Source organism: Sinocyclocheilus anshuiensis, unplaced genomic scaffold, assembly GCF_001515605.1.
Source record: "Sinocyclocheilus anshuiensis isolate Anshui unplaced genomic scaffold, SAMN03320099.WGS_v1.1 scaffold566, whole genome shotgun sequence".
Classification (NCBI taxonomy): domain Eukaryota; kingdom Metazoa; phylum Chordata; class Actinopteri; order Cypriniformes; family Cyprinidae; genus Sinocyclocheilus; species Sinocyclocheilus anshuiensis.
Window position 1 is genome coordinate 620,211 of NW_015542410.1, and position 12,694 is coordinate 632,904.

Here is a 12,694-nt window from a genome sequence, read left to right on the forward strand (position 1 = left end):
CAGCAGGACGGACAGGAGAGCTTGCACCATCACGTCTGATTTTGTATTTGTATCCTGTCTATAGACCAATCATAGAAATAAAAAGCTTGTTCTTTCATTATATAATTATAATAGCTTGTTCTATTACATTATCTTTAAAAAATTTTTTTTTACAATAATTGATTATTATTAATATTATGATTGGTATTACACATTTTCCCCTTCCAACTCAAAGCTGCTTGTTTGATTTAGAATGGTTTATAATAATAATAATAATAATTATTATTATTATTATATTATATTTCCCTTCCAAATTGTCGTCATGTTTTATTTAGAATACTAAATTAAATAATTATTTAATAATAATGATAATTAATGATTGTTGTTGTTACACATTTTTATTATAATAATTTTGTTGTTGTTATTTCCCTTCCAAATTGTCATGTTTAATTTAGAATACTTTATTATTATTATTATTAATATTATTATTATTTCCCTTCCAAATTGTCATGTTTAATTTAGAATACTTTATTATTATTATTATTATTATTATTATTATTATTTCCCTTCCAAATTGTCATGTTTAATTTAGAATACTTCATAATAATAATAATAATATTATTATTATTTTCCCCTTCCAAAGTTTAATATAAATGTACATTTTTTTTTTTTTTATATATGAAATATCTTATTTTGTTGATTAATATTTCCTCTCTCAGAGTGGCTCTGGGCAACGCAGTCAGAATGCCTCCATTCAACAGAAGGCACAGATCAACAAGTCGGGATACAACAGCTACAACTGGGGAGGCAATTAATACCCTGTCCTGCCCCGTCTGGTGTTCCAAAGGCTGGATTAGTGGAACCTTTCCTTTCTCCCCAGATATCTCCCCCTTTTCTCTGTTCTCCACGGCGCTCCCTCTCCTCTCTCTGCACGGTCACCCTGCAGTAACAACTCCATTCCACTGGTGGCGCTGTCCTAAGAGAGATAGAACTGTAAGGCGCCGCTTGAAAAAGGGGCACCGGGGAGAAGTCTTAACGGGGAGCGTGATCTCGCGAATATATGGATAGTTACTTAGGCCTTCATGATCGGAGTATTGAGTATTTGGAGTTTGTATTGTGTTCAAAATACAAAAAAGCCCCTCCAAAAAAACTTTTTTTTCTTTCTGGCATATGTAACATAGATCTGTTTTCTAAAAGGACAAAAGTTTAGTTTTTTCCCCCTCTTCTTTTTCTTTTTACTGATGGATAAAATGAAAAAGAGAGGTTTGTTAGAGGGAGAGAGGGCAGTTTTTTTTTTTCTCTCTGTTTATTTCCCTCCTTTCTGCTTCTTGCTTGATCAGCACCCGCGATCCAAATGTACATGCATCTCTGTTTCTCCCCCTGCAATGAGTTTTTACCTAATTTTATTTTGGGAAAAGAAGATATCACTCTAAATCGGCTAGTGCAGTTGTGAAGTTTATTTTTTACCAAATATAAATGGATATATGGAAAAAAAAAAAAATGTAAAGGTGAGTTCACAGGCTTCAGATCTGTACTACGTGTGTATGTGCATGTGTGTTTGGGTTTATTTTGTGTGTTAATGAATGAATTGCATCGTCAGGGTGGCCAGTGTATGAATGTTGTACTTATAGAATAGGCTTCAATGTGTATTCCTTTTTAATTTCTTTATTGGAGCCTTATTGTACTCTCCAGATGTGAGAAGTGCACTGGTCACCTTATACTTTAGACTTATTTTCTGCAAACTGATATTTTTTTGGTCCTCATTAACCGCCCTTCCTATAGCAGGGAGACTGGATTATGTTAAGGCATGACTTTTGACCTCTGCGTTTTGATGTTTTTCATTTGGTCATTCGGTTTTCTTCGGCCACCCTGTGTGTTTTTCCACAGCCTATGTCCTCCTCTCATACCTGCAGTCATTCTCCCCCTGAAATGCGCCACCTTCTGTCCCCAAATATATTCTTTTAGTAATATGATTATCGTGTTTTTCCACAGCCTATGTCCTCCTCTCATACCTGCAGTCATTCTCCCCCTGAAATGTGCCACCTTCTGTCCCCAAATATATTCTTTTAGTAATATGATTATTAGGAAAGTGCTGATGGACAGAATTGTACTATAGGTATTTTTTTTTTCTCCTTTTTTTTTTTTCTTTTGTCAGTGACTTTCTTTTTGTACTGTGCGTTTTAAAAATTTAAATGGATAAACTTGTCTTGTACATATATATATATATATATATATATAAAAACACAAGTACTGTAGTCAATGTTTGTTTGATGGTTTCTTTTCTCCCCTCTCGAATCCTTACACACAGACTTGTTAGCATTTTTTTTGTTTCATAATGTTTTTTATTTTGTAAAAAAATATATATAAATATTAAGTAAATAAACAAGAAAAAGACATTTTCATAATTTTGATGTGAATGTCTTTTTTAAGAAAACTATGATTGTGTGCCTTTTAACTGAAGTGTGCTTCTTTGTCTTTTAGTTTTAGGCCTTTTAAATGTTGCTTTGCAAACAAACAAAAGGGGCCAAAATCTTTTGAACCCAACATGAGATGGCTAGTTGGCAAAGATCTTTAAAAAAAAAAAAAAAGTATTTTCAGCATGCATCTTGAAATGTCAATTTATTGTTGTACATAAAAAGGATGTCTTGCCAAAGTGATTGTTAAAAGTGTTGATTGGGGTATTGAATTAAATGGCTTGCAACACATTTAGAAGGACATCTGTGAATAGTCATACATATTGTGTTTGCCAAACATTGCAGGGCTGTACGTTAACTTTTTTTGCACATAGCACTGGTGCTACAGAGGTTGAAAGTTTTGTAGCACAGGCCAAACAGTTTTAGCACAAGTTAGGGGTAGGCGATATGGCAAAAATATATCACCATTTTTTTTCAGGAATATCACGATTTTATCACGATTCTTTGTCATGTTAGTTTTACTATTTTGCAAGTTGCCTGAGCAGTACAGCCAATCTGATTTCCCCATTATAAAAAAAAAAAACCTTTCAAGGTAACACAATATAAAATAAAAAGGAATGACAGAAATTTAGGCCAAAGTGGGCGAAGATAAAAAAAAAAATCTTTATTAGAAAATAAGAACAAACTATATACATTACAAAAACACACAATATGTGAATAAAACTGCTTTATTTTTCAGGTACAGTATTTAGCAGTAACATTAAATATTAAAATAATACACTATATACTTCAATTATAATTTTAAGCAACTGTATTAAAGTTCATCAGTCATGAGCAGTGAGTGATTTTTCTCAGTTTTTTTATTTATTTATTGTATATTAAAGGGATAGTTCACCCAAAAATGAAAAACTGTCATCTGTCTGTCATAGTGTTTTATTTTTATACCATCATTTACTCACTCTCAAGTTATTTTAAACGGAATTCATTTTTTCTTGTTGAATATAAAAAAAAATATTTTGAAGAATGTGGGTAACCAAACAGTTGCTGGTCCACAGTGACTTCCATAGTATTTTTTTCCTACTATCAAAGTCGATGTGGACCAGCAACTGTTTGGTTACCTGCATTCTTCAAAATATCATCTTTTGTGTTCCGCACAAGAAAGAAATTAATACAGGTTTGGGACAACATGTGAGTGAGTAAATAACATATTTAATTTTTGGGTGAACTATGCTTTAATGACAAGGCAGCATGTTTAGTACTGTCGCTTTAAGAGCGGCACGTTTAAGAGCGGAACTGTTTACTTTAATTTTAGACATAACCGGGGGCGGATCTAGAAAATAATTTTTAGGGTGGCATGGGCCTATGAGGGGTGGCAACACCAAAGCAAGCCCCCATGCATAGGGTTTGGGACAACATGTGAGTGAGTAAATAACATATATTTAATTTTTGGGTGAACTATGCTTTAATGACAAGCGGCAGCATGTTTAGTACTGTCGCTTTAAGAGCGGCACGTTTAAGAGCGGAACTGTTTACTTTAATTTTAGACATAACCGGGGCCGGATCTAGAAAATAATTTTTAGGGTGGCATGGGCCTATGAGGGGTGGCAACACCAAAGCAAGCCCCCATGCATAGTTTTTGGGGATTTATGGTCTGACGTACACAGTTGTTCACAAATATTATATTACCATTAAGTAATCATCTATACTGTTTAAAATTAAAAATAAATAACATTTCAATATTCATCATGGCACCGAGTCAAAACACAACATAAAAAACTTCAACAGGTTATAAATGTTTCTAAGCTTGTATCACTAAAGAAGACATGCGGTTCTATTAAAATTACATAGGTTACTTAGATGGTATAATCGTGTTTACTGCATGTTTAAGAGCAACAAAAACGTTTGAATTTCCTGACATTAGAAAGAAATACAATATCAAAGCACTGAAACTGGATCAGTTTTGAAAACAATGTTTGATTTTCTGTTATTAACAGAGGTGGGAATGTCTGTAATCACCCAGAACGAACTCTATAGTATCAACCATATACTCTAGCAACACTGCAGCAACTGCATAGCAAGAGCCTAGCAACCACACAATATCCTAGCAACACTTCAGCAAACATCTAAAACCATTTACGTTTTTTAAACAAGACTTTAAGACAAGCCAGCATACATTTGTCTTTCAGACTTTTCAATCTAGTTATTACAGTTTTTCTTACAGGTTTTTTCCAACTACATACATTTTCAAAACTTTGCCTCTTTTTTTTTCAAAACTTTACACACAAATCCAAAAATTGCACACACAAAATACAAAATGCCTCGCATCTCTTAAATATGATAATTGGATATTCTTTATTGAAAACATGTATCCTACATTTGAAAAACAGCCATGGGTAAAATGACCCCGTGGCAGTTCTAGTGTTAATATAATAATTTAATAATGTAATAATTTTTTTTATCTAAAATTTCTTAATTCAAAATAAAATATTAATAAATACATATCTGATAATCCCAGATTGATATGGCCACGCGGGTTTGTTTACGCATTAAATTTGTGAGAAATTGAAAGAATTTTAAAACAAAAAGAGCTTCATTTTTTTTAACTTACAGTTACAGTCATTTCTTAATTTATGCCAGGAGTTATGTAAATGAAAAGGCTTTGCCCCTGGACCTTGTTCAAGTAAATGGTGTGAGGGGTAAAAAAAAAATCATAATACTTTATTAACATTTATTTATTTGATATTTACACATTAAAAAAAAAAACGTCTTAAATGATCACATCATGTTTCCATGATTTGGTGAAGTAAACAAATTGTAGTTTTTAAATGTTCTCTTTACAGCACCTAATGTAAATCCTTCACGTAAATTCGTCGAAAACTTGATAAAAATGTCTATATTATTTTCCAACTACCGATAGTCTGGGATTATGTCTATTTATTTTACAATTCAAATTTAAAATTGTATTCCACATCTTGTAATTGTTATTAGTCAATCATGATGGCCGATTACGGCGGACTTGTATTTTAAAAGGATTTTCCGGAAGTTAGTGGAAAGATCCCGTAGGTTTCCTCTACTGTACTTCCTGTGCTGGATCTCTGATGCAACTGATTGTTATGGTGCCGTTTGTGAAGGATCACTGGATACTGCGTCCTTAAATGAGCGTTTTTGATCTGTTTCGTGGGTTTTTCGGGGTTCCCGGTGGTCATTATCGTGGTGATGGCCGCAGGTGAGTCTATCTAACAGTTTAAAGTGTAAATTCCCCCTGAAAGCAGCAGCTGTTAGACTAAATAACACTTTAATATAAGAGTTAATATTGTCAAGCCACGCTATATAGGTTAAAATATTGTGTATAGTGTTATAAACGTCCATACTTAAAAAAATTGTATTTGTGGAGGTTTCTGTATTGGTGTCAATGAAAGTAAATGCTTGGTGAATGTGTTTTTATAATCATAAACTTTAGAGTGTAGTTTTAGAAATCTTCGAATGTCAGTGCAGTTGTGAATGATTTGATAATGCATTCATTGTTGGTGTAGTTTTGTTCTCCAAAGTCATTTACAAATTGCTACTATATGTGAAGCCGGATGGAACCCAGTACAAACTCTTTTTCAGTTTTACTTTGACACATCAGGGCATAAATAACAGTGGGCCAAATTTTTTGATTATTATTATTATAGAATGTGAAAAATAGCAGTAATGAACCGTTTTTTTTTCTTGATTATCCCGTTATTAGAAGTGAAAGTTCTGTTAGTATTAGTTCTAAATACAAATGTAGACCTAAGTTGATTTGACGTGTATTTATTTTTCCTTCGTTGTTCCTGATTAATTCACTGCAGTGGCATTGTTTAATTCTGAGCAGTCTGCTAATTTGAATGTTTTGGTCAGGGACCCCTTCTTCGAAGGGATGATTCATGAAGATGATGATGACGATGAGGATGATGACAGTGGATTTCACCACGATGACTTTAATAGGCCCCATCGGGACCCGTTCGATGATGCCTTCAGATTTGGTTTCAGTTTTGGGCCCGGCGGGATGCGCTTCGAGGAACCGCAGCTGTTTGGCCAGATCTTCAGGGACATGGAGGAGATCTTTGCCAGTTTAGACCGCTTTGATGAGCGTCATGGCATTGGACACAGAGGTGCGTTTGTTTGCTCTGTTCCACAATGATTTTTAAATTGAATTTGTTCAAAGCATTTCTTCATCTTCCATGGTTCTTATCTTAATTTAGGTTTTGAAAGCTGATTAGGTGGATTTATGTGCCCAACAGGTGCTCCATCAGAAGAAGCTCCGCCTCCTCAGGAAGGTGCTGAGAAAGGCAGGGGTGGAGCAGGAAGTAGTAACCCGATTAGAGATTTCATGTTGAAGTCTCCTGACAGCTCACCCTACACATCACCCCTCCCTCCCCCCTCTGAGGCACCAAAGGACAGGCATTCCTCTTCTCCACAGGATCCCAGCAGCCACTTTCCTCAGTGGAGACCCTTCTCAAAGGTAAACCTATTTACAGATTCAGTGCTTTTAGAGTCTTTTCTTGCTGGGTTGTCACCTGATTGTCTTCATTTTATTTTTTTAGTTCCATGATCTTTGGAAAGATGGCCTATTAAAACCAAAAGAGGGAGAGAAAAAAGAGGATGGAGGTAATGCATTTTACTTTTTTTCTATGATTTAAATGCAAGTACAGACAGTAAGCAAATTCTCAAGAAAACAACACTTTTTTTCACTATTCTGAACAGTTCTGCGCCCACATTTTTGTCTGGATTTCTGGAAGAAGTTTGGATGTCTTAATGAAACATTAGATATCCAGACACTTGAAAATTAACTTAGCCTCCAAATAAAAGAATGATGGATGGATCATTGCAGTATAAAATTTCAGACTTTTGATTTTGTCTATGATTTTTCTGCTGACAATTCAGATTGTATATGACTATATGGATTTCTTGACCGATACTATATATAATTCATCCAGACCTTTTGTCTTCTGGTTCCACCCTCAGATCTGGACTCTCAGGTGTCTTCAGGTGGTCTGGATCAGATCTTGACTCCATCACCTTCACAGCCAAAGATAAGGTCAACTTTTAAGTCTGTCAGTGTCACCAAGGTGGTCAGACCAGATGGAGTGAGTGATCCTGTATAATTTTGTACTCAAAAGTTATTCTAATCAAAAATATGGTAATATTGTAGAGCAACACTCAAAATATACCACACATTTTGTGTTCAGATGCTGTCTAACATGCCTGTGAAACACCTGTTTTTAATTACAATAATACAGGTTGTATGTATGTGTGTGTAGACGGTAGAAGAAAGGCGAACAGTCAGAGACGGTGAAGGTAATGAAGAGACTACGGTGACCATCTCCGGTCCAGGTGTCCGAGACGGGCCGCAAGATCAGTCTGGTCTGCTCATGCCAGGTTAGCGGTTTCTAGACAACTTTTTAACAGTGTCCTGTGACTGTCCCATGTAATGTATGGTCTTAAAGTGCCCCTATTATGGATTTTTGAAAATTACCTTTCACGCAGTGTGTAACACAGCTCTAAGTGAATGAAAACATCCTGCAAAGTTTTAAATCTGAAAGTGCACCGTGTATAAAGTTATTGTCTCTCAAAAGAAAGAGTTGACTCTGAATCATTGAAACGAGTCGTTTTTAAAACGAATCCCAAGCCATTTCATGTTGAAGTCAACATGAAACATTAACATATTGCCCGCCCACTTGTTGGTCTTTTCCCGTTGGTCTGAATGAAAATGCAAATTCATTCTTTGCCACTAGGTGCCGCTTTTGGAGCAATAAAAATAGCGGTTTCCCCGGTAACGCTGTACACAAAGCAGCACTGCGCTCACAAACACTGCTTTATCAGGCATTACAGGCATGATCCAATCACTGCAGATTAGCGTCACGCAAAGGAGGGGTTTGGAAAAATGAATTGTTGAGCGAATCTTTTGGGAGTCGTTGAGCAAGTACGGTAAAAATAAATGCATATTATAAGACAATTAAAGTGTTTTTTGACCTTGCATGCATGTCAACCTGTTAGTGGGGACTCCCAAAACCAAAATATGAACCTTTCATTACCCATAATAGGGGCACTTTAAAGGTAAAAGACAGAGAATATTTAAAATAGACATTTTATATTTTAGAGGATTTATATAACATCCTTTTATACATTTTAAAGTAATTCAGAATATTCCTCAAGCTTGTGCAATGCTTTGCTCTAGCTTTTCCTGAATAATCATTCAGAAATGTATTTTCTGCATATTTCAGGTGGATTGAACCCTTCTGTTGACATGCAGGAGGATTTCTCCGAGTTTTCCAAGTTCTTCAGAGGCTTTCGAGGCTGAAGGAGCTGTGGACACAAACCTAAGGATGATCTCTTTTCATCCTTTCCCAGCAAACCCACCAACTGCAAGCTACGAGAATTATTCGTTGATTTTACATTGTTCAGTTTGATTGAATTGTTCAGTGTGAATGTGGAGATCCATTCTTGATTATTGGAGTGAAGAACAATTATTTGCTGCCATAAATTGGCCCTAGTAATTTTGCCTACTGTTTTTCTTTCAATAAACTTTTATTGAGAATAGTTTAAGAATTGTATTAACATTGAACCTTGGGTTTCCCATTGAACCAGTTGTTGAAGCTGCAATGTTCTGAAAAGGACTGACTGACAATTTTAGTTTGCTGGTAGAGAAGAGCAGATACTGCAGATGATAAGACAGAGTTTAATATATTTGTAAATTGTATTTTCAGTGGTGTTTCACTGTGTAACATAAAGAAAATAATAAGATCTTGTTTTTCTAATTTTGTTTTCATTTGTTGTGCTTTGAGAACAGGTCAGTTTAAAAAGTGATGAACACGCTTCAGCTCTAAATCTTTACGATGTGTCAAAATCCTAAAAATGCAATGCTTTTCTTGTAAAATGTGAACTGAACAAAGCCAAGCATAACTAGTCAGCCTGGATTTAACCTGTTGAAAGAGTTACAAGGATATTGAGTTGTGATGAAATAAAGCTTTTTAAATTATTGTTGAAATTATGTTGAGGTGGCCATGAAAAGGACACTGAAAATTTTTCCTCATGAAGATCCTGGGGTGTTTATCCTCCCGGTAAGTCCAAAACTTATAAAATTTATATTTTAATTTGTGTTTTACGCTCCACTTTCTTTGGTTCGTATCAAACGGCACTATTTATTTTTTTGAATCTCAAAGTTAATCGGCTCTTCAGTTTCCAGAATGTGATCTCGGGGTATGTTTAGTAACAAAAAGTTTCATTTTGAATCTGTCAGTGTTGTCGCACAACAGGCTGACCCAGTTCTGCCACATCTAGAGACTTGCCTGTCACAGGTTTTCCTGTCTGCTCTTGTTGACTGACAATCTGAAGCATTTAGTGCAATGCTGACAATGTAAGCTAACAAGTTTAGTAAACAGTATTACATTTTTAACAGTTATTTAAAGTGAATTAACAGTGAAAACAGAAAATAATAATTTTGTATTCACCAATTTTGTATTTCCCCATAAACAATGAAGACATACAGGAACATAAAGGTCAAAGATATAGGCACCAAACCTGGCACACTGCTGGTCATAGTGCATATCATGCCATAAGTGGTGAGAGTTGGTTAGCTTTGCACCCAATTTGATCTTTATCTAGTGACATCATATGAGACATCAGTGACATCGACTTTATGGAGATTTACTTTATACTCCGTTATATAAATGACACTCTCTACAGATATGAGATAACCTCAAAAGCTGATTTCACTTGTATGGGCCATTTTGATCCCAACATGAATAACCAATGGTGTAGAATTTGTTTTTAGGCTGTAATTATAATTTTAGTCCATTGGTGAGACTTGTATAGGCTAACTATGATGAGAATATTGAGAACGGCTGCATGGACACTACCTCTTCTGGAAGCAATCATGGACCTCGGGGTCAAACATTTACACATATGTCAACTAGTGTAGCTTTGCTTAATTACCCAGAAAACTAGTTCATTAGGAAAAACACTGAGAAAATGGGGCCTGAGCCAGTAGATGTGCATGAGAGATATACATTGATGTATGTGCTTGTGAATGTTAGTTATGAGACAACATAAACATGGTTTTCTTTCTTAACTAGATATTGGTTAATGGATAAATGGTTCAGCTAAAAATAAGGTGGCATCTGTATCTTTTATTTTACTCTGATGACACACACACACACACACACACACACACACACACACACACACACTTAAAAATTAAGTTATTTTGTATGAATTAGGTCATTAAGCTTTTGTTTTAAAATTAATAGTAGAAGATTTATGCATAAATCTGGTATATGCCAGCTGTGCTTCACAGGTAAAAGTTAACAATAAACTACTCATCGTTTTATTACACAAAAGGGCAATGTACTACATGTAATTGTCATTCCTTGCCCAGACACACACTTTAACCACAATAGATAGTCTTGCGTTTACTTATGCTGTGTGATAATTAGCTAAACATTTTTTTTTTTTGGAAGACCATGCATTCTGACTGGGTCTTTTCATTACAGACCTTCTGTATGGAGCCCTGAGAAACATCTGGAGTACTGAAGTCCTGGCCTGCATTTACTTTCATTGTAAACGAACAGAAAGACACAGAAAGTAGGCTACAGAGGGCAGAAATGGTGGATCGTCTGCTGAGGAGATGCCGAATCAAGAGCAGCTTGTTCAGAGAATGTCTGGCGGAATTTTTCGGGGTCTATATTTTGATAGTAAGTCAGCCTTCATCTGTATTTGTAATATGGAAATATGTGCCGTTAACATGTATCTCTTAGCAAAATGTTGGTAATTTTCACCAATTTTATGAAATTGCTATGATATTTTTTTTATGTAGGCCTACCCTTACCAAAAAGTAGTATACTTCAAGTTTATTTTAGTAAGTGTACTTAAGTAAAGTTCAAGTATATTTTTAAGTATTCTTTATGTAGTAAGTATACAAATATCAGTGTACTAGTAGTATACTTGTAAGTGAACTATTTCAATACTCCTTGGGACTAAATTGGCCCACTTTCTAGTATATAAAAGTATACATTTAAGTATACTTTAAGTATAACAGTAGTAAACTTTGAGTACACAACTAGTTTACATCAATATTTTTAGCTTGTACTGCAACTACACTAAAAGTGAACTTATAGGTATACTGATAGTTTACTAATTAAATACTTGTAGTAGCATTTTTACTACACTTTGAAGTATAGTCTCAGTAAACTACTAGTTTAGTAGTTTTATACTGCAAGTATACTCGTAAGTTTTCTTTAAGTGAACTTTACATCATATTTTAAGTATACTACCATGTCCCTATTTAGGTATTAATTTGTATGTAGAGCATGAAGCTTTGTGGGTCTGGTTACGTCCCGGTCGTCTTCCTCGAGGGTTAAGTTGTATTATTGCTGCAAATCAATCATTGCCAAAAAAATAAAGAACGCAAAGAAACAATATTACCAGCATGAGGTGGAGGAACTGCAATGCTCCAAGCCAAAGCAATGGTTTAAGTCAATGAAGAATTTAATGGGGATGGAAGGAGATAAGAGTGACATGGTGTCTCAGGATCAAAACATCATGCAACGCGAGTGTGACACTCTGGCTAGGCACTTTGCTTCTGTGTGGAATTATGCGAGCCACATTTCTTTGCCTGAGGAAGAAGTTACCTGCAAGTTGTCAAATTGTAGTGTACCTCCTCTGAGTATTGGACAAGTTAAGACTAGACTCCGTAAAGTGAATGCAGCCAAGGCTGCTGGTCCCGACTGCGTTCCTCCTTGGGTGCTAAAGACTTTTTATGAAGAGTTGGCACCGGTGTTATGTGACATCTTCAATACATGCATTCAGCATAACATTTTTCCAAAACAATGGAAGGAGGCTATAGTCAAAGCTGTTCCTAAAAAAGCAAAGCCTAGTTTTCCAGCAGATTATCGCCAGATTTCACTACTCAGCTGTGTTGGAAAGGTGTTTGAAGGAATCCTCAGAGATGCCATTCTGGAGGATACAGTTACTAAGATCGAACCATCACAACACGGCTTTATGAGGAACAGATCAACTGACACTGCCTTGATTCAAATTCTGCAGCACTGGCATGAAGCACTTAACAGCTCCCCCAAAATGGATATACATGCTGTTTTTGTTGACTTCACTCGAGCTTTTGACACAATTGAACATTGTCGACTGCTACATTCCTTAATATATTTTGTTACATGAATATCTGAACATATAAAAATCAAAAGAAATAACAGGGTATCTGCTTGTAAACAAAAACATTTTATTCTAGCTTCATGCATTCTTTTTTTAAACACTTGAATGTG

The 12,694-nt window shown here is 35.3% G+C and overlaps 3 protein-coding genes across 3 annotated transcripts in view; all 3 read left to right on the forward strand.

The window, feature by feature from the left end:
• The window catches only part of LOC107693254 (ubiquitin-associated protein 2-like), a 32,021-nt gene extending 31,227 nt beyond the window's left edge, over positions 1–794 (forward strand). The window contains exon 30 of the mRNA XM_016492564.1: positions 699–794. Coding sequence (XP_016348050.1) covers positions 699–794 — 96 coding nt within the window. The remainder of the gene's footprint in view (positions 1–698) is intronic.
• Positions 795–5,462: 4,668 nt separating this feature from the next.
• Positions 5,463–9,349, forward strand: LOC107693320 (HCLS1-associated protein X-1-like). The gene is made up of 7 exons (XM_016492654.1): positions 5,463–5,619; positions 6,276–6,529; positions 6,659–6,879; positions 6,962–7,025; positions 7,383–7,504; positions 7,679–7,796; positions 8,642–9,349. The coding sequence occupies exons 1-7, from the start codon at positions 5,549–5,551 to the stop codon at positions 8,716–8,718; spliced, it is 927 nt and encodes a 308-aa protein (XP_016348140.1). The 5' UTR covers positions 5,463–5,548; the 3' UTR covers positions 8,719–9,349.
• Positions 9,350–11,020: 1,671 nt separating this feature from the next.
• Positions 11,021–12,694, forward strand: part of LOC107693255 (aquaporin-10-like) — a 6,408-nt gene continuing 4,734 nt past the window's right edge. Inside the window, exon 1 of the mRNA XM_016492565.1 lies at positions 11,021–11,110. Coding sequence (XP_016348051.1) covers positions 11,021–11,110 — 90 coding nt within the window. The remainder of the gene's footprint in view (positions 11,111–12,694) is intronic.